General features: G+C 55.2%; 2 protein-coding genes and 1 long non-coding RNA gene across 4 annotated transcripts; 1 reads left to right on the top strand and 2 right to left on the bottom strand.

Annotated features, from left to right (window-relative positions):
- Nucleotides 1–1,705: 1,705 nt before the first annotated feature.
- Nucleotides 1,706–8,577, bottom strand: LOC117191821. The gene is made up of 2 exons (XM_033396586.1): nt 8,549–8,577; nt 1,706–3,098 (listed from the first exon to the last, which is right to left on the bottom strand). Exon 2 carries the CDS (start codon nt 3,082–3,084, stop codon nt 1,804–1,806), a length of 1,281 nt encoding a protein of 426 aa, XP_033252477.1. The 5' UTR covers nt 3,085–3,098; nt 8,549–8,577; the 3' UTR covers nt 1,706–1,803.
- An 878-nt stretch (nt 8,578–9,455) lies between these two features.
- On the bottom strand, nt 9,456–16,230 carry LOC117191820. The gene is made up of 2 exons (XM_033396585.1): nt 16,202–16,230; nt 9,456–10,868 (listed from the first exon to the last, which is right to left on the bottom strand). Exon 2 carries the CDS (start codon nt 10,852–10,854, stop codon nt 9,586–9,588), a length of 1,269 nt encoding a protein of 422 aa, XP_033252476.1. The 5' UTR covers nt 10,855–10,868; nt 16,202–16,230; the 3' UTR covers nt 9,456–9,585.
- Nucleotides 16,231–17,990: 1,760 nt separating this feature from the next.
- LOC117189348 lies at nt 17,991–20,580 on the top strand. Of its 2 annotated transcripts, none has more exons than XR_004473365.1 (3): nt 17,991–19,318; nt 19,427–19,445; nt 19,513–20,580. It is a non-coding gene; the product is annotated as an uncharacterized LOC117189348 (long non-coding RNA). The 2 variants fall into 2 exon arrangements; XR_004473364.1 differs by having other exon boundaries at nt 18,004–19,318; nt 19,427–19,540; nt 19,612–20,580.

Raw genomic sequence — 20,580 nt, 5'->3', positions numbered from 1 at the left:
ATTATTACGACGCGGAAAAGGGGTTTTTGCTATGCGGAAATACCGACAAGTATCGCCGAGGGTACCTAGGCTATCGCCGGACGGTACTTACGGGACCATGTCGGCCTAAGAATTACTACGAGGGTCGGGGATACCGGCAAGCATCGCCGAGAGAGCATAGGCAATCGCCGGATAGCACTTACGGGACGCTGACGAACTAAGAATTACTACGAGGGTCGGGGATACCGGCAAGCATCGCCGAGAGTGCTTAGGCAATCGCCGGATAGCACTCACGGGACACTATCGGGCTAAACATTACTGCGAAAGTCTTAATCATACAGGGCAGGTATCGCCGAGAGGGCTTAGGCAATCGCCGGACAGCCCCTTCGGGACCCAGGGAACTACGGGGATCAGACGAGACACCAACAGGCGTCACCGGGGGCGCTTAGACGATCGTCGGAGAGCGGCCTCGGGACCCTGCGGGGTCACAAACTACGGGAGCGAATCATGCGGAGGGAACGCCGACAGGCACCGAGAACGCCTAGGCAATCGACGGATAGAGGCCTCAGGATCCTGGCGGGCTACGAACTACTGGATGGAATCACGCAGACTCGGGTAAGAGGCGGGAGGAAGGGCATAGAAGGTGAAGCCCCGGGCCTCCAGGTTCCCTAGTGCATAGATTGTTGGTGGTCGGGCTATGTTTCTGTTATATTCGTTACATTTCACTTTATTCTTTCTTGGTTCCCTACCTATCGCACCGCTCAGCAGCCCGTATACACGTCTAGAGACTAGCTTACCCCTGAACTCCCACGCTTGTACTCGTCGAAAGCCTCCTCTTCCCCGTGGGTGCAGCGTAGATGCAGGATCTCCTCTCCGTAAGTGTGGTAAGCGTCTTCTCCCCGTAAGCGCAGCGTCGATGCCGGATCTTCCCCGTGTCACTGATAGCGTTGGAGTGGATCCGGGCCGGCACGTGCTTTTACTTTTCCCAAGCCACTCGAATTTTTCCGCGAACACGTCCGACTCCTACGACTGCTCCCCATCGACTTTTTGATCCGCGTTTTTCTTCTCCAGCCTCAGCAATCTCCCGATCCAGCGCCAGCGTGGGCGGCCAGCGTCGTCATTCTCGCGGCGGCAGAGGGCTGGCGCCGTCGTTCCTTCGCTTTAGTTTTCCGCGTTTCTCTTCTGCTGCTGTGGGCTTACTGTTTCGGCGCTTCGTTGCTGCGTCGACGTTGGCGGCTTATCTTTTCGGCGCTTCTCGTCTTCGGCCGTCGCTGAATTGATGCTGTTGGCTACCGTTTCGGCTCTTGGTGTATTCCTCTCTCTCTTTGGCTTCCGCTGCGTTGTTGTTGTTGGGTTTTGTTTCTTGGTGTATTCCTCCCCGTTTCTGTGTCGGTGCCGTTAGGTTTCTGTTCTTGGTGTATTCCTCCCCGTTGCTGTGTCGGTGCCGTTGGATTTCGATTTTTGGTGTATTCCTCTCCCTCTTTGGCTGCTACTGCGTCGTTGTCGTTGGGTTTCTGTTTTCTCGGTGTATTCCTCGCCGTTGCTGCGTCGATGCCGTTGGTTTTCGGCCCTTGGTGTATTCCTCTCTCTCTTTGGCTGCTGCTGCGTCGTTGTTGTTGGGTTTTGTTCTGAAAAGCCAGTGGCGTCCGCCGTGATCGCGACTTCCCCCCCCTTTAAAGAAGATAATAACCTACGTGGGGCTTAGAGACCCCTCGGGCCGTATAATATATAAAATTAATACCATGTAGCCTTCGTGGCCTTCCCCCTTCCCCCCTTAACCTTAAACTGAAAAGTCAATGCTTAAACCTAGAAAACGAAGAAAAGTCAAAATCTTAATTCAAATAACGTAGGTCCGGGTCCCTCCAATGGGAAAATGCCGGCGAGTTGATGGGCGGCAAAATGTGGGTGGAGCGTACGCTCCCTCACACCACCTCCATACTTCGGGGTGCCGAAGAGTAACGGTGACGGCCCGGCTGCGGGTAATTTTGATGCGAAAGCAAGTGCCGTCATGGACCTCCAGTCGCCGGACTCCCAGTCGGTAGGCTCGATCGCGTAAGAATACGGTGATGTTGGATATGAGGTCCCGGGGCAACTGCCGACCTGGCGCGTTGGTCCGCCATTCGGGGGAGCCTCTGCCCATTCCGGGTCGTCCTGCACCGCGGCTACCGTAGGGTGGAGTCGGAGGATCTGCAGCAGGTCGGCCATCTCGCCATACTCCAGCGGGAGGCTCTCTTCGGAGTCGAAGTCAACTACTCCCTCATCGGGTCGTTGTGGGGGTAGTCCGGCGTGGGCGGCTACGAAGGGAGGCGGGACGTCATCTGACACCGATGGGTTGGCTGGTGCCCACTGCTGGTTCGCCTGGGGCGCGAAGCCCAGGCTCATGAGGGACCTGGAATCGGACCCTCCGTCGTCGCGTTGGGGTCCTACTCCTTCCCCTGCATCGCTTGCGTGGGACACGTCGGAGTAGTGTGGTCCAGCACCGTCCCCGGATTCGTCCTCGTCGTGTACTGCTAGAGGGGTGGCTGCCCGACCTTGACCGGCCAGGTTCCACTCGGCCCAAAGGGGCGAGTCCCATTCGTTCCCGCGAGCCAGTGGGTGTCGGTTCCCTTCGTCCTGCAGCGTGGACGCCAGGCTTTGAGCGTCGCGTATTATCGTCTCGTGCTCGTCGGTGTCCGTGGTCGCGTTGTCGTCGTCGATGGCAGCCCCATAACTCCCGAACCAACGGCGATTCAGGGCGGCGACGTCGTGATTGGGCGCCGAGCGGACACCTGCGGTTGCGAAGCGGCCATCGGGCTCTACTTCCTCTTCGGCGTCGGTCCCCGGGCCCTGGGTTTGTTGATCGATCCACCCTTGGATGGCTGCCGCGCGCCGGCCCCATGGCATCCTGTCCTGTTGTCGAAGTGTCACCTCTCCGACCCGCCTCAGCTGGGCTTGACGGGAGGCGGATGGACCATTGGGGTCGACGATCCAGCCGCGAGTCCGGTGTGTCGTTGGTTCGTCGGCAGGTGCCGGGACTTCAGGCTGCTGGTCTCCGCTAGGGTGTCCCGTCGTATCACCATTTGCCCGTAGGGGCCGAGCTTGCCTTCCGTCTCTTAGACGCTTCATGTCTTCAGTCGATTCTAGGGAGAAAATGCCTGTCGGTTAGACCCTGCCTGTCTTAACTAGAAGTATTAATACCCTCCCCCTATTCTGCTTGAGCGGTGCGAGTAAGAAGATGTTTACATTGGGTGTAGTACTTATATAATCCCATAAGGAGATGTATACGTAGCTTACGGTTTTGTGGGTCGCGGCCCTTACGGGGCGAGTTCGGCAGGTCATTCAGGTCACGTCGTTGGGTTCTCCTCGGGGTGGTCCACTCCGTGGAACGCCTTTAAGTCGGCTAAACTCGCAGTTTTCCTTCGTTTGCCTTGATGAACCTGTAGTCGAGGTTCACGGTAACTGGGTTAGTCGAGTCTGATCTTCGAAAAGGGTTGCGTTGTCGACCGGCCGCGGCATCGGCTAACGGGGCGAGTTGATAATTCGTTGGGGGGTGAAGTGCGAGTTGGTCTACCTTGACCCACCCATGTCCTTCGGGGCCGTGGTCTTCCAGGCGTAGCGGGTCGTGGTGTAGAGCGATGCTGGTTTCCCGTGGGGTCGTTCGCTCTGATTGAGCCGCACTGCTGTGCATTTCTGATTTGGCTCGCGTCGATCGTGTTATATTTTTAGCGCCGCCGGGTCCGTCTCGGTCGGGGCTTAGATGCGTTGTCCTTGTATTGCTGCTGAGTCTGGCGTGGTCGAAACTTAGAAACGTTGTCCTGATGTTACTGCTGGATATGGCGTGGTCGTGGCTTAGCTCCGTTGTCTTGGTAAGGATACTCTGGGTGGTTTTCGAGGCAGACGGACTGGCCCTGGGTGTGTCCAGCGGTGTCGCAGTCGTCTCCGTCGAATCCTCGTTGCTCTGGGTGTTCTTCGAGGCGGACAGACTGGCCCTGGGTGTGTCCAGCGGTGTCGCAGTCGTCTCCGTCGAATCTTCGTTGATGGTTCTGGCGCGGTCGTATCGAATCGTAGGTTGGGTTCGGGTGGCGTTGCTGGGTCTGGCGTGTTCGAGATCCTGATGCGTTGTCGTGGGTCCATTGCTGGGTCTGGCGTGGTTGGGATTCGGGTGCGTTATCACTGGTACATTGCTGGGCCTGGCGTGGTTGGGATTCTGGTGCGTTGTCACTGGTACGTTGCTGGGTCTGGCGTGGTTGGGATTCTGGTGCGTTGTCTTCGTCCGGTGGGTCGCCGTTGGATTGGTCGAGTGGGTAGGAGCAGCGGATGCAGTCGCGGGACTTTCGTCACTAAAAGTAACCATGCGGGGCCGAGTCGAGGATGATGTGGGGATCGGGTTGGTTTCCCGGATCGCCCGCTGGGTCAACTGCAAGTACGCTCGTCCGCATTGTATTATGGCCTGGACGCCGCAAAGGAAATCGAGCCCCAGTATGATGACGTCCACTACCATGGGTAGGACTAATAGAATCACCCGCGTTTCCTGTTGATCCAGACGTACCTTGACCGAAACTGCTTGCGTCACCTCCTTTGCTGTACCGTCCGCCAGGCGGACGGTAGTCCTTATATTCCGTGCGTTCCCTCCGGTACTTACTTCATGAGCGATGCGTTGACTGACGAACGACCGCGTTGCTCCCGTGTCGAGGGTAGCTGTGAGCGGTACTCCTTCGATGGTTACTAGCGCGGCGATCCTGCCTCCTTCCAAACTTAAGGGATGAGTTACTCCTGGGGGCCCGGAGGTATGTCTCCGATCGGTTCCCTGACGAGCGGAGACTCGGCCCGTTTCCCGGCTCGGATAGCCTACAGCAGTCGATCGTCCGGATGCCGCGGCGGCCACACTCCCAACAGAATACCACTCGCCGATTCCTGCATGAACTGCTGAAATGACCTTCCTCCCCGCAATTACGGCAGGCCCGGCGTGTGTTCACCGGCCGGTCTCCATCCTGGGTCACTACGCGGCTTGCCGTCTCGGCGCTCCGGGAGGGCCCGGTGTCGTCTGGAGGAGCATGCTGTGGGGTGGATAATCCGGGTCCTTGGTATGATGGTGTTCTGGCTTTCGTATTTGGGCGGTCGTTAGCTGGGTGGGTTTGTTCGCGGTCCCGCGTTGTCTCGTACGCTACTATCAATTGGGTCAGTTCTCGCAACGTCTCGAACTCATGTCTACGAGTGAACAGTTGGTATTCCGGCCGAAGGTTCTCGTAGATCCTGTCCAGCTCCCTGTCTGGAGTATACTGAGCTCGTTGCATCGTGAGTCGGAGGTCGATCAAGTAGTCCTGAAAGGCTTCTCGGGGTCGTTGGCGACGGGAGCGGATCGTATCTTCCAAGCGCTGAAAGTATCGCGGGGGTAGGAAGAACTCCAAGAACTCCTTCCGGAACTCGGTCCATGGCTTGCCTTGCATCTGGAATGTCCTAAACCATCCTTCTGCCTTGCCAGTTAGTAGCCCGGAGATGGCTCGCGGCAGTTGTGCTGGGCTTCCGCCATATGAGTCGACCCTTTCTTCCAACCGTTCGATGAAAGCCAGCGCATCCGATTGTCCGTCGAACTTCAGACCCCAATTGCGCAGCTTATCGGCCAGGGCGGCGAAGGAAATTTCTTCCCTTCCGGGTCGCGAAGTTCCGGCTTCCTCGGGTGCTCACCGCGCGAGATAAAGGCCGAGATCCGGCTGCGCAGTTCGTCCACTGTCCCCGTTTCACCGAGGCCGAATTCGGCGGCGATGGCCTGCAATTCGTCCTTGCGCCGATACGAAATCCACTGTACCCCCATGTCGAAGCCCGGTGGTCGAACTGGCACTTCGAGGTCTTTCGCGTTTCCGACGGTAGTATCACGTATTGACCCTCCGGTAGAATCTTTTCTTAGGTAACGCACTGAATATCGGAGTCCTTGGGGCTAGTCACGGAAGCACGGCGTATGCCCGGTTAAAACGGTTGTCCAGTGGAAGCGTCCTTGGCGTCCTTGCTGCTTGGGGTCCTGGTCGATAGTCCTTGCTATCGTTGTCCTTGGAATTGTCCAGACTGTTGATCCCTGCTAGGCCGGTCGATAGTCCTTGCTATCGTTGTCCTTGGAATTGTCCTTGTGGTCCTGGTCGTGCTGGGTTCGTTGATTTAAGCGTTGGATCTCGTCCCGTGTTGATGGCTGAACGCGGACTGATCACTTTGAAAGCCGGGCGTTTACTCTCTGCTATCGTTTTGTAGGCCGGGCCTTGAATGATCGCGCTGAAGACCGTTTATTAAATGACTGCTCGCGCTGAGGGCCGGGCATTGACTATCGGCTATTGTTTTGTAGGCCGGGCATTGAATGATCGCGCTGAAGACCGGGCATTGAATGACTGCTCTGAAGACCGGGCGTTGACTGCTCTCGCTGAGGGCCGGGCGTTGACTCTCGGCTATCGTTTTGTAGGCCGGCCCTTGAATGATCGCGCTGAAGACCGTTTATTGAATGACTGCTCGCGCTGAGGGCCGGGCATTGACTCTTCTCGCTGAGGGCCGGGCGTTGACTATCCTCTTCTGGGTTGGTCTTCGGGAGGATTCCGACGCTCGCTCGGCCTCTACCGCTCACGACTCGCTGCTCGCCGCGTACGTGGCGCTCTCTCTCTAGCGATTTCTGCCCAGCTTCGGCTCGGTTCTCTTTCTCTGCCGCCTCGCCGCGGCGCTCTCCTCCTCATGTGGGCGCAGCGGCCACGTGCTGACGCTATTGCTAGGGAGGTTAGGGAAGCCAGCCTCGGCTGTACGTGAATAATGGGCGACCTCACGTGCGGTTCTTTTACAGAGATATACAGCTATTCTTGTCCAAATGATTCCGACTGGCCGTGCTTGCGCATGGTACAGTCCCGATTCCCCCTGCTACTCTTTCTTATGATCGACTGTTCCACTTAGCGCCCCAAAACATAACGGAATCCCGAAGTCCCTGCTCGGGCGCCATCTGTAAGGAAGCGATCCTGGGCTGGGGTACATATCTCAGTCTACTCCAGGGTCGAAATTACAGTAATATTTATAATTTGCCGGGACTCCGTATTTCGGACCGACGATGGCGGACGGGGCAGCAGTCCCGCGGACGGGAGCGATCATAGCGTGGGACGTGGCAGTTGGGTTCACCGAGAGCACTCCGGTTATCGCCGAATAGCGCCTTCAGGACCCCACCGAACTCAGAATCAATACGGAGGTCTTTACTATTCGATAATACCGACAGGTGGCGCCGAGAGTACCTAGGCCACCGCCGGACAGTACTTACGGGACCCTGCCGGCCTGAGAGTTACTACGAAGCGGAAAGGGGGGACTTTGCTATGCGGGAATACCGACAAGTATCGCCGAGAGTACCTAGCCTATCGCCGGACGGTACTTACGGGACCCTGTCGGCCTAAGAATTACTACGACGCGGAAGGGGGACTTTGCTATGCGGAAATACCGACAAGTATCGCCGAGAGTACCCAGGCTATCGCCGGACGGTACTTACGGGACCCTGTCGGCCTAAGAATTACTACGACGCGGAAGGGGGACTTTGCTATGCGGAAATACCGTCAAGTATCGCCGAGAGTACCTAGGCTATCGCCGGACTGTACTTACGGGACCCTGTCGGCCTAAGAATTACTACGACGCGGAAAGGGGAACTTTGCTATGCGGAAATACCGACAAGTATCACCGAGAGTACCTAGGCTATCGCCGGACGGTACTTACGGGACCCTGTCGGCCTAAGAATTACTACGAGGGTCAGGGATATCGACGAGCATCACCGAGAGTGCCTAGGCAATCGCCGGATAGCACTTACGGGACACTGTCGAACTAAGAATTACCACGGGGGGTCAGGGATATCGACAAGCATCGCCGAGGGTGCCTAGGCAATCGCCGGATAGCACTTACGGGACACTGTCGAACTAAGAATTACTACGGGGGTCGGGGATATCGACAGGCATCGCCGAGAACGCCTAGGCTATCGCCGGATAGCACTTACGGGACGCTGACGAACTAAGAATTACTACGAGGGTCGGGGATACCGGCAAGCATCGCCGAGAGTGCTTAGGCAATCGCCGGATAGCACTCACGGGACACTATCGGGCTAAACATTACTGCGAAAGTCTTAATCATACAGGGCAGGTATCGCCGAGAGGGCTTAGGCAATCGCCGGACAGCCCCTTCGGGACCCAGGGAACTACGGGGATCAGGCGAGACACCAACAGGCGTCACCGGGGGCGCTTAGACGATCGTCGGATAGCGGCCTCGGGACCCTGCGGGGTCACAAACTACGGGAGCGAATCATGCGGAGGGAACGCCGACAGGTGTCACCGAGAACGCCTAGGCAATCGCCGAACAGAGGCTTCAGGATCCTGTCGGGCTACGAACTACTGGATGGAATCACGCAGACTCGGGTAAGAGGCGGGAGGAAGGGCAGAGAAGATGAAGCCCCGGGCCTCCAGGTTCCCTAGTGCATAGATTGTTGGTGGTCGGGCTATGTTTCTGTTGTATTCGTTACATTTCACTTTATTCTTTCTTGGTTCCCTACCTATCGCACCGCTCAGCAGCCCGTATACACGTCTGGAGACTAGCTTACCCCTGAACTCCCACGCTTGTACTCGTCGAAAGCCTCCTCTTCCCCGTGGGTGCAGCGTAGATGCAGGATCTCCTCTCCGTAAGTGTAGTATCGATGCAGGGTCTTCTCCCCGTAAGCGCAGCGTCGATGCCGGATCTTCCCCGTGTCACTGATAGCGTTGGAGTGGATCCGGGCCGCCACGTGCTTTTACTTTTCCCAAGCCACTCGAATTTTTCCGCGAACACGTCCGACTGCTCCCCATCGACTTTTTGATCCGCGTTTTTCTTCTCCAGCCTCAGCAATCTCCCGATCCAGCGCCAGCGTGGGCGGCCAGCGTCGTCATTCTCGCGGCGGCAGAGGGCTGGCGCCGTCGTTCCTTCGCTTTAGTTTTCCGCGTTTCTCTTCTGCTGCTGTGGGCTTACTGTTTCGGCGCTTCGTTGCTGCGTCGACGTTGGCGGCTTATCTTTTCGGCGCTTCTCGTCTTCGGCCGTCGCTGAATTGATGCTGTTGGCTACCGTTTCGGCTCTTGGTGTATTCCTCTCTCTCTTTGGCTTCCGCTGCGTTGTTGTTGTTGGGTTTTGTTTCTTGGTGTATTCCTCCCCGTTTCTGTGTCGGTGCCGTTAGGTTTCTGTTCTTGGTGTATTCCTCCCCGTTGCTGTGTCGGTGCCGTTGGATTTCGATTTTTGGTGTATTCCTCTCCCTCTTTGGCTGCTACTGCGTCGTTGTCGTTGGGGTTCTGTTTTCTCGGTGTATTCCTCGCCGTTGCTGCGTCGATGCCGTTGGTTTTCGGCCCTTGGTGTATTCCTCTCTCTCTTTGGCTGCTGCTGCGTCGTTGTTGTTGGGTTTTGTTCTGAAAAGCCAGTGGCGTCCGCCGTGATCGCGACTTCGCCCCCTTTAAAGAAGATAATAAGCTACGTGGGGCTTAGAGACCCCTCGGGCCGTATTATATATAAAATTAATACCATGTAGCCTTCGTGGCCTTCCCCCTTCCCCCCTTAACCTTAAACTGAAAAGTCAATGCTTAAACCTAGAAAACGAAGAAAAGTCAAAATCTTAATTCAAATAACGTAGGTCCGGGTCCCTCCAATGGGAAAATGCCGGCGAGCTGATGGGCGGAAAAATGTGGGTGGAGCATACGCTCCCTCACACCACCTCCATACTTCGGGGTGCCGAAGAGTGACGGTGACGGCCCGGCTGCGGGTAATTTTGATGCGAAAGCAAGTGCCGTCATGGACCTCCAGTCGCCGGACTCCCAGTCGGTAGGCTCGATCGCGTAAGAATACGGTGATGTTGGATATGAGGTCCCGGGGCAACTGCCGACCTGGCGCGTTGGTCCGCCATTCGGGGGGAGCCTCTGCCCATTCCGGGTCGTCCTGCACCGCGGCTACCGTAGGGTGGAGTCGGAGGATCTGCAGCAGGTCGGCCATCTCGCCATACTCCAGCGGGAGGCTCTCTTCGGAGTCGAAGTCAACTACTCCCTCATCGGGACGTTGTGGGGGTAGTCCGGCGTGGGCGGCTACGAAGGGAGGCGGGACGTCATCTGACACCGATGGGTTGGCTGGTGCCCACTGCTGGTTCGCCTGGGGCGCGAAGCCCAGGCTCGTGAGGGACCTGGAATCGGACCCTCCGTCGTCGCGTTGGGGTCCTACTCCTTCCCCTGCATCGCTTGCGTGGGACACGTCGGAGTAGTGTGGTCCAGCACCGTCCCCGGATTCGTCCTCGTCGTGTACTGCTAGAGGGGTGGCTGCCCGACCTTGACCGGCCAGGTTCCACTCGGCCCAAAGGGGCGAGTCCCATTCGTTCCCGCGAGCCAGTGGGTGTCGGTTCCCTCCGTCCTGCAGCGTGGACGCCAGGCTTTGAGCGTCGCGTATTATCGTCTCGTGCTCGTCGGTGTCCGTGGTCGCGTTGTCGTCGTCGATGGCAGCCCCATAACTCCCGAACCAACGGCGATTCAGGGCGGCGACGTCGTGATTGGGCGCCGAGCGGACACCTGCGGTTGCGAAGCGGCCATCGGGCTCTACTTCCTCTTCTGCGTCGGTCCCCGGGCCCTGGGTTTGTTGATCGATCCACCCTTGGATGGCTGCCGCGCGCCGGCACCATGGCATCCTGTCCTGTTGTCGAAGTGTCTTCTCTCCGACCCGCCTCAGCTGGGCTTGACGGGAGGCGGATGGCCCATTGGGGTCGACGATCCAGCCGCGAGTCCGGTGTGTCGTTGGTTCGTCGGCAGGTGCCGGGACTTCAGGCTGCTGGTCTCCGCTAGGGTGTCCCGTCGTATCACCATTTGCCCGTAGGGGCCGAGCTTGCCTTCCGTCTCTTAGACGCTTCATGTCTTCAGTCGATTCTAGGGAGAAAATGCCTGTCGGTTAGAACCTGCCTGTCTTAACTAGAATTATTAATACCCTCCCCCTAATCTGCTTGAGCGGTGCGAGTAAGAAGATGTTTACATTGGGTGTAGTACTTATCTAATCCCATAAGGGGATGTATACGTAGCTTACGGTTTCGTGGGTCGCGCCCCTTACGGGGCGAGTTCGGCAGGTCATTCAGGTCTCTCCAACGTCGTTGGGTTCTCCTCGGGGTGGTCCACTCCGTGGAACGCCTTTAAGTCGGCTAAACTCGCAGTTTTCCTTCGTTTGCCTTGATGAACCTGCAGTCGAGGTTCACGGTAACTGGGTTAGTCGAGTCTGATCTTCGAAAAGGGTTGCGTTGTCGACCGGCCGCGGCATCGGCTAACGGGGCGAGTTGATAATTCGTTGGGGGGTGAGGTGCGAGTTGGTCTACCTTGACCCGCCCATGTCCTTCGGGGCCGTGGTCTTCCAGGCGTAGCGGGTCGTGGTGTAGAGCGATGCTGGTTTCCCGTGGGGTCGTTCGCTCTGATTGAGCCGCACTGCTGTGCATTTCTGATTTGGCTCGCGTCGATCGTGTTATATTTTTAGCGCCGCCGGGTCCGTCTCGTCGGGGCTTAGATGCGTTTTCCTTGTATTGCTGCTGGGTCTGGCGTGGTCGAGGCTACGATGCGTTGTCCTTGTATTGCTGCTGAGTCTGGCGTGGTCGAAACTTAGAAACTTACTGCTGGTTATGGCGTGGTCGTGGCTTAGCTCCGTTGCCTTGGTAAGGATACTCTGGGTGGTTTTCGAGGCAGACGGACTGGCCCAGTGTGTCCAGCGGTGTTGCAGTCGTCTCCGTCGAATCCTCGTTGCTCTGGGTGTTCTTCGAGGCGGACAGACTGGCCCTGGGTGTGTCCAGCGGTGTCGCAGTCGTCTCCATCGAATCTTCGTTGATGGTTCTGGCGCGGTCGTATCGAATCGTAGGTTGGGTTCGGGTGGCGTTGCTGGGTCTGGCGTGTTCGAGATCCTGATGCGTTGTCGTGGGTCCATTGCTGGGTCTGGCGTGGTTGGGATTCGGGTGCGTTGTCACTGGTACATTGCTGGGCCTGGCGTGGTTGGGATTCTGGTGCGTTGTCACTGGTACGTTGCCGGGTCTGGCGTGGTTGGGATTCTGGTGCGTTGTCTTCGTCCGGTGGGCGCCGTTGGATTGGTCGAGTGGGTAGGAGCAGCGGATACAGTCGCGGGTCTTTCGTCACTAAAAGTAACCATGCGGGGCCGAGTCGAGGATGATGTGGGGATTGGTTTGGTTTCCCGGATCGCCCGCTGGGTCAACTGCAAGTACGCTCGTCCGCATTGTATTATGGCCTGGACGCCGCAAAGGAAATCGAGCCCCAGCATGATGACGTCCACTACCATGGGTAGGACTAATAGAATCACCCGCGTTTCCTGTTGATCCAGACGTACCTTGACCGAAACTGCTTGCGTCACCTCCTTTGCTGTACCGTCCGCCAGGCGGACGGTAGTCCTTATATTCCGTGCGTTCCCTCCGGTACTTACTTCATGAGCGATGCGTTGACTGACGAACGACCGCGTTGCTCCCGTGTCGAGGGTAGCTGTGAGCGGTACTCCTTCGATGGTTACTAGCGCGGCGATCCTGCCTCCTTCCAAACTTAAGGGATGAGTTACTCCTGGGGGCCCTGGAGGTATGTCTCCGATCGGTTCCCTGACGAGCGGAGACTCGGCCCTTTTCCCGGCTCGGATAGCCTACAGCAGTCGATCGTCCGGATGCCGCGGCGGCCACACTCCCAACAGAATAGCACTCGCCGATTCCTGCATGAACTGCTGAAATGACCTTCCTCCCCGCAATTACGGCAGGCCCGGCGTGTGTTCACCGGCCGGTCTCCATCCTGGGTCACTACGCGGCTTGCCGTCTCGGCGCTCCGGGAGGGCCCGGTGTCGTCTGGAGGAGCATGCTGTGGGGTGGATAATCCGGGTCCTTGGTATGATGGTGTTCTGGCTTTCGTATTTGGGCGGTCGTTAGCTGGGTGGGTTTGTTCGCGGTCCCGCGTTGTCTCGTACGCTACTATCAAATGGGTCAGTTCTCGCAACGTCTCGAACTCATGTCTACGAGTGAACAGTTGGTATTCCGGCCGAAGGTTCTCGTAGATCCTGTCCAGCTCCCTGTCTGGAGTATACTGAGCTCGTTGCATCGTGAGTCGGAGGTCGATCAAGTAGTCCTGAAAGGCTTCTCGGGGTCGTTGGCGACGGGAGCGGATCGTATCTTCCAAGCGCTGAAAGTATCGCGGGGGTAGGAAGAACTCCAAGAACTCCTTCCGGAACTCGGTCCATGGCTTGCCTTGCATCTGGAACGTCCTAAACCATCCTTCTGCCTTGCCAGTTAGTAGCCCGGAGATGGCTCGCGGCAGTTGTGCTGGGCTTCCGCCATATGAGTCGACCCTTTCTTCCAACCGTTCGATGAAAGCCAGCGCATCCGATTGTCCGTCGAACTTCAGACCCCAATTGCGCAGCTTATCGGCCAGGGCGGCGAAGGAAATTTCTTCCCTTCCGGGTCGCGAAGTTCCGGCTTCCTCGGGTGCTCACCGCGCGAGATAAAGGCCGAGATCCGGCTGCGCAGTTCGTCCACTGTCCCCGTTTCACCGAGGCCGAATTCGGCGGCGATGGCCTGCAATTCGGTGGTCGAACTGGCACTTCGAGGTCTTTCGCGTTTCCGACGGTAGTATCACGTATTGACCCTCCGGTAGAATCTTTTCTTAGGTAACGCACTGAATATCGGAGTTCTTGGGGCTAGTCACGGAAGCACGGCGTATGCCCGGTTAAAACGGTTGTCCAGTGGAAGCGTCCTTGGCGTCCTTGCTTCTTGGGGTCCTGGTCGATAGTCCTTGCTATCGTTGTCCTTGGAATTGTCCAGACTGTTTATCCCTGCTAGTCCGGTCGATAGTCCTTGCTATCGTTGTCCTTGGAATTGTCCTTGTGGTCCTGGTCGTGCTGGGTTCGTTGATTTAAGCGTTGGATCTCGTCCCGTGTTGATGGCTGAACGCGGACTGATCACTTTGAAAGCCGGGCGTTTACTCTCTGCTATCGTTTTGTAGGCCGGGCCTTGAATGATCGCGCTGAAGACCGTTTATTAAATGACTGCTCGCGCTGAGGGCCGGGCATTGACTATCGGCTATTGTTTTGTAGGCCGGGCATTGGATGATCGCGCTGAAGACCGGGCATTGAATGACTGCTCTGAAGACCGGGCGTTGACTGCTCTCGCTGAGGGCCGGGCGTTGACTCTCGGCTATCGTTTTGTAGGCCGGCCCTTGAATGATCGCGCTGAAGACCGTTTATTGAATGACTGCTCGCGCTGAGGGCCGGGCATTGACTCTTCTCGCTGAGGGCCGGGCGTTGACTATCCTCTTCTGGGTTGGTCTTCGGGAGGATTCCGACGCTCGCTCGGCCTCTACCGCTCACGACTCGCTGCTCGCCGCGTACGTGTCGCTCTCTCTCTAGCGATTTCTGCCCAGCTTCGGCTCGGTTCTCTTTCTCTGCCGCCTCGCCGCGGCGCTCTCCTCCTCATGTGGGCGCAGCGGCCACGTGCTGACGCTATTGCTAGGGAGGTTAGGGAAGCCAGCCTCGGCTGTACGTGAATAATGGGCGACCTCACGTGCGGTTCTTTTACAGAGATATACAGCTATTCTTGTCCTAATGATTCCGACTGGCCGTGCTTGCGCATGGTACAGTCCCGATTCCCCCTGCTACTCTTTCTTATGATCGACTGTTCCACTTAGCGCCCCAAAACATAACGGAATCCCGAAGTCCCTGCTCGGGCGCCATCTGTAAGGAAGCGATCCTGGGCTGGGGTACATATCTCAGTCTACTCCAGGGTCGAAATTACAGTAATATTTATAATTTGCCGGGACTCCGTATTTCGGACCGACGATGGCGGACGGGGCAGCAGTCCCGCGGACGGGAGCGATCATAGCGTGGGACGTGGCAGTTGGTTTCACCGAGAGCACTCCGGTTATCGCCGAATAGCGCCTTCAGGACCCCACCGAACTCAGAATCAATACGGAGGTCTTTACTATTCGATAATACCGACAGGTGGCGCCGAGAGTACCTAGGCTACCGCCGGACAGTACTTACGGGACCCTGCCGGCCTGAGAGTTACTACGAAGCGGAAAGGGGGGACTTTGCTATGCGGGAATACCGTCAAGTATCGCCGAGAGTACCTAGGCTATCGCCGGACTGTACTTACGGGACCCTGTCGGCCTAAGAATTACTACGACGCGGAAGGGGAACTTTGCTATGCGGAAATACCGACAAGTATCGCCGAGAGTACCTAGGCTATCGCCGGACGGTACTTACGGGACCCTGTCGGCCTAAGAATTACTACGACGCGGAAAGGGGAACTTTGCTATGCGGAAATACCGACAAGTATCACCGAGAGTACCTAGGCTATCGCCGGACGGTACTTACGGGACCCTGTCGGCCTAAGAATTACTACGAGGGTCAGGGATATCGACGAGCATCACCGAGAGTGCCTAGGCAATCGCCGGATAGCACTTACGGGACACTGTCGAACTAAGAATTACCACGGGGGGTCAGGGATATCGACAAGCATCGCCGAGGGTGCCTAGGCAATCGCCGGATAGCACTTACGGGACACTGTCGAACTAAGAATTACTACGGGGGTCGGGGATATCGACAGGCATCGCCGAGAACGCCTAGGCTATCGCCGGATAGCACTTACGGGACGCTGACGAACTAAGAATTACTACGAGGGTCGGGGATACCGGCAAGCATCGCCGAGAGTGCTTAGGCAATCGCCGGATAGCACTCACGGGACACTATCGGGCTAAACATTACTGCGAAAGTCTTAATCATACAGGGCAGGTATCGCCGAGAGGGCTTAGGCAATCGCCGGACAGCCCCTTCGGGACCCAGGGAACTACGGGGATCAGGCGAGACACCAACAGGCGTCACCGGGGGCGCTTAGACGATCGTCGGATAGCGGCCTCGGGACCCTGCGGGGTCACAAACTACGGGAGCGAATCATGCGGAGGGAACGCCGACAGGTGTCACCGAGAACGCCTAGGCAATCGCCGAACAGAGGCTTCAGGATCCTGTCGGGCTACGAACTACTGGATGGAATCACTCAGACTCGGGTAAGAGGCGGGAGGAAGGGCAGAGAAGATGAAGCCCCGGGCCTCCAGGTTCCCTAGTGCATAGATTGTTGGTGGTCGGGCTATGTTTCTGTTGTATTCGTTACATTTCACTTTATTCTTTCTTGGTTCCCTACCTATCGCACCGCTCAGCAGCCCGTATACACGTCTGGAGACTAGCTTACCCCTGAACTCCCACGCTTGTACTCGTCGAAAGCCTCCTCTTCCCCGTGGGTGCAGCGTAGATGCAGGATCTCCTCTCCGTAAGTGTGGTCAGCGTCTTCTCCCCGTAAGCGCAGCGTCGATGCCGGATCTTCCCCGTGTCACTGATAGCGTTGGAGTGGATCCGGGCCGCCACGTGTTTTTACTTTTCCCAAGCCACTCGAATTTTTCCGCGAACACGTCCGACTCCTACGACTGCTCCCCATCGACTTTTTGATCCGCGTTTTTCTTCTCCAGCCTCAGCAATCTCCCGATCCAGCGCCAGCGTGGGCGGCCAGCGTCGTCATTCTCGCGGCGGCAGAGGGCTGGCGCCGTCGTTCCTTCGCTTTAGTTTTCCGCGTTTCTCTTCTGCTGCTGTGGGCTTACTGTTTCGGCGCTTCGTTGCTGCGTCGACGTTGGCGGCTTATCTTTTCGGCGCTTCTCGTCTTCGGCCGTCGCTGAATTGATGCTGTTGGCTACCGTTTCGGCTCTTGGTGTATTCATCTCTCTCTTTGGCTTCCGCTGCGTTGTTGTTGTTGGGTTTTGTTTCTTGGTGTATTCCTCCCCGTTTCTGTGTCGGTGCCGTTAGGTTTCTGTTCTTAGTGTATTCCTCCCCGTTGCTGTGTCGGGGCCGTTGGATTTCGATTTTTGGTGTATTCCTCTCCCTCTTTGGCTGCTACTGCGTCGTTGTCGTTGGGTTTCTGTTTTCTCGGTGTATTCCTCGCCGTTGCTGCGTCGATGCCGTTGGTTTTCGGCCCTTGGTGTATTCCTCTCTCTCTTTGGCTGCTGCTGCGTCGTTGTTGTTGGGTTTTGTTCTGAAAAGCCAGTGGCGTCCGCCGTGATGGCGACTTCCCCCCCTTTAAAGAAGATAATAAGCTACGTGGGGCTTAGAGACCCTTCGGGCCGTATAATATATAAAATTAGTACCATGTAGCCTTCGTGGCCTTCCCCCTTCCCCCTTAACCTAAAACTGAAAAGTCAATACTTAAACCTAGAAAACGAAGAAAAGTCAAAATCTTAATTCAAAAAACGTAGGTCCGGGTCCCTCCAAAGGGAAAATGCCGGCGAGTTGATGGGCGGAAAAATGTGGGTGGAGCACAATTTGTTCTTATCACACAAGCCTTGCCACTCCGAATCGGAATCCCGTTGCCACCTCCACCGCTCGGCAGACCAGCCAAAGTGCACCACGTAGATTGCTATTTTCGCTGCCAAGGCAATCTGCTGGGTCGGTGCTGGCCCTCAGAGACCCGGCAGGCAACCGGGTTGCTCGCACAACATGACACCGCCACCGATAGCGTAGCCGATGAACCCCAGATCGAGTGGGTTCGAGGGCATGGCAGTGCGGGGTTGCGCCACATGCCACACCATGCCCCTCCCGGCGCGGCGTGCGAAACAGAATTAGTCGAGGCGTGAAGCTGGCAACCATAAAAGCCACAGGGTAAAAATTTAGTTAAAAACTGAAAATTCTTATCGAGCAGCGGGGAAGTCATGGGACGGGAAGGCAATAAACTGAATATTGGCTTGTCAGCGCCGTTCCAGCAACAACAACAGCAAAAATAACCAACAGTCAATCATTTAAACAATTTTTGTTCTCCTTATCGCCAAAAAAGTTTTTATTGTTGTTCGATTCGCCTGTCACTCTGCGAATTCTCACAGAACTTACGAGCAAAGTTTCCCATCGGAGAAATATGTCACCGACCGACCTCTCAGACACATTTCAAAGCCGCTCAAACGGTCTCGCAGACCTCATTTGAAATGCGGCACAGGGCGGATCATATCAACCAAATTACTCATACGCAGGGCTTCAGCCGATTCCAGGGCCCAGACACAGAGATGCTGTTAACAACGTTGGTGGGTAAGGTGTAATAATTCAAAAACTGTCTAGACTTTCACCGAGACAAAGACAAAGCAGTGCAAAGCAGGGGGGTACTGATCCATCTAGCATCTCGACAGTGTGTTTATGCTCTCTGAGGTTCTGGTGTGCCATTCTGCTTAAAGTCGTTAAACGTCGCAGACACCCGAACAATTTTTAGAACTTTACGAGCAGCAGGCAAGAACAGTGGCAACATCAGTGGCAGTGCCGGCGGCAGCTAGATTTTAGTTTTTGCATTTATTGACGCAATCGATTCGAAATTTCGATGGTATGGGATGGATTATACTGGGCCTTTGTACATGCCCCACATGTAAACAATCCACCAGCAGTAAAGAAATATTTATATCGCTGCAAACAACAACAGCCGAGAGTTCCTAATTACACGAAATCGCATCCATTCATCTTCGTGGAAATAATAAACCCAATAAAGTAAAATCAACGGATAACCTAGATATTTAGATCAGAAAATAATAAATTCTACATGATATATGATGTTGATCTGTGGTCCAGGAGTGAGCCGGTGTCGAGCCCTGTCAGCGGTGAAAAGTCGCTGGGGGGCCCTGACCCATGACAAATGAAAATTATATTGACAAATGGCTTATTTGTTGCCCTGCTTTGTCGGTTGAAGGAGAGACGGGGAAAAACCCGACGCCCAGAACCAACAACAGCAAGAACAGCAGCAGAAATTATATATATTTTTGAAATACTCATACGTTTGTGTGTATGAAATGCCGACAAGCTTAGAAGCAAAATTCCAAACGATTTTTGTTAAATATAGAAAGTCCCCCTTCTGGGTGGAGGAGATATGGCGGACGGCTATATCTGCACACACATGCGCATATTTGAGTGTATGCATGTACTCTAGTGTATAAAGAGCTAATGAGCGATGTGGTTCGACGACATAATTGATGGCTTGATAGATGCTCGAATGAATCCGCATCTGTCTTGGGGACAGGTTGATTCATACTTAAGTAATTGACTTCTGGGGTTAAAAGCACCATCAATCGGATCAAATCTGGTAAAACGGGGTTCTCACGTCACAAGGATGCTAGTAGATTTTCCTCATAGAACTATGGGAAATTGGGGAGATCTTTGATTACATTTTGGCAGCTTAGAATATTATTGGAAAATCATACTCCGCGGAAATTATCTTCCTTCGTGTCTATAATAAATACCACAGCGGTGTTCCTATCTGGAAAATTGGAATTACCAAAGGTATTCTTTCTATGTAAGTCTCCAAGTATTGAAGGAGGAACAACATTCTCAAACCAATAGCGTTCCCCTTCAACTTGTTTTCGATTGCAGAACCAATAAAAAACTTTTCAAACTATTTCAGAACCGTCATCCCCGAAGAGGTACTGAAGGTCAATCGGGGATTCTTCCCCTCTAAAGTTACAGGAATTTCACTAGTCCATCCCCCAGCCTGAAATTTTTCGCAGGATATCAAACAGTGAGTGGGCTGAGAGACGGGGGGAACAAAATGAACAACATTGTTGATAAATCTGATGGAACCCTGCTCAGGTATTCAGCAATTTGGAACAAGCTGTCAGCCCAAGATATTGCCCGTAGATTTGGGTGAACCAGTGTGGGTGTACAAATACATTTATCTATGAGCCATATTTATGGATGTGTGCACAGCGAAATATTTGCAAATTGACTTCAGCAGAGCGTAGCGGTGGCAACAACAAAACCTTCGTTGTAGTACGGCCTCAAACGGTGTGCTTTGTGCAAATCAAATTTATAACGCCCCCCAACGCCAGAAAAAAAGCCCATCTACAACAATGACAATCGACGCCTGCCTGCCAGTGCTGCCATCTGTTTGGGTCGATGGAATGCACTGCACATGGCGTGAAAGCTCACGGCACCATCATCGGAGTGGGAGAGCAAGAACCAGAGCCAGAGGAGCTTTCCTGGCCAAACACAATCAGCTGTGCTCTGCAAATTTTGCTGCGTAATTTTATTTCTAAGAGCAAACAAACATATGAGACCCCATTCATTTCCTTCCCCCGTCAACCCCTTACACTTTAATGTACGTGTTTGCATGTGGAAACAGCATTAGTAGCGAGACAACAAAGCACAGCTGTGTGCGCGAGATCTTTGTAAATTGGCGCGCGCGCTCTCTCTTCACTTCTCTCGCACTCGCACTCTATCCTCTCGCTCTCGCTCTTCCTATGGATGGCTTATTTATTGCGCACCGTTCAAGCTGTCGGCAAAGTGAAACGCCATTGAGTGGTTACGGTAACCTCAGCGACTGATACACATGTAATCCTATATGAGAGCCAAGGGCAAATAAATTTAGAAGTACCTATGAATATTTGCAGTACGCCCCATTTGCAATTGCGACTGTCAATCAAAATCAACGACGAGAAGTAGCGTGCAACCTGTCACTTGTACGGGGTACCTACTTTGGCATGACCATTGACTTTATAACTGGTGTTCGGAGCAGAACCCAGCCGATTAGCTGCTTGCCAAATAGCACCTAATTCTTGA

Source organism: Drosophila miranda (assembly GCF_003369915.1).
Source record: "Drosophila miranda strain MSH22 chromosome Y unlocalized genomic scaffold, D.miranda_PacBio2.1 Contig_Y1_pilon, whole genome shotgun sequence".
Lineage (NCBI taxonomy): Eukaryota > Metazoa > Arthropoda > Insecta > Diptera > Drosophilidae > Drosophila > Drosophila miranda.
This window is presented reverse-complemented; position numbering and strand designations above follow the sequence as displayed.

Bases quoted from the DNA above. Each gene is read 5' to 3' on its own strand.
- LOC117191821 (XM_033396586.1), bottom strand. From the start codon at position 3,084: ATGAAGCGTCTAAGAGACGGAAGGCAAGCTCGGCCCCTACGGGCAAAT.
- LOC117191820 (XM_033396585.1), bottom strand. From the start codon at position 10,854: ATGAAGCGTCTAAGAGACGGAAGGCAAGCTCGGCCCCTACGGGCAAAT.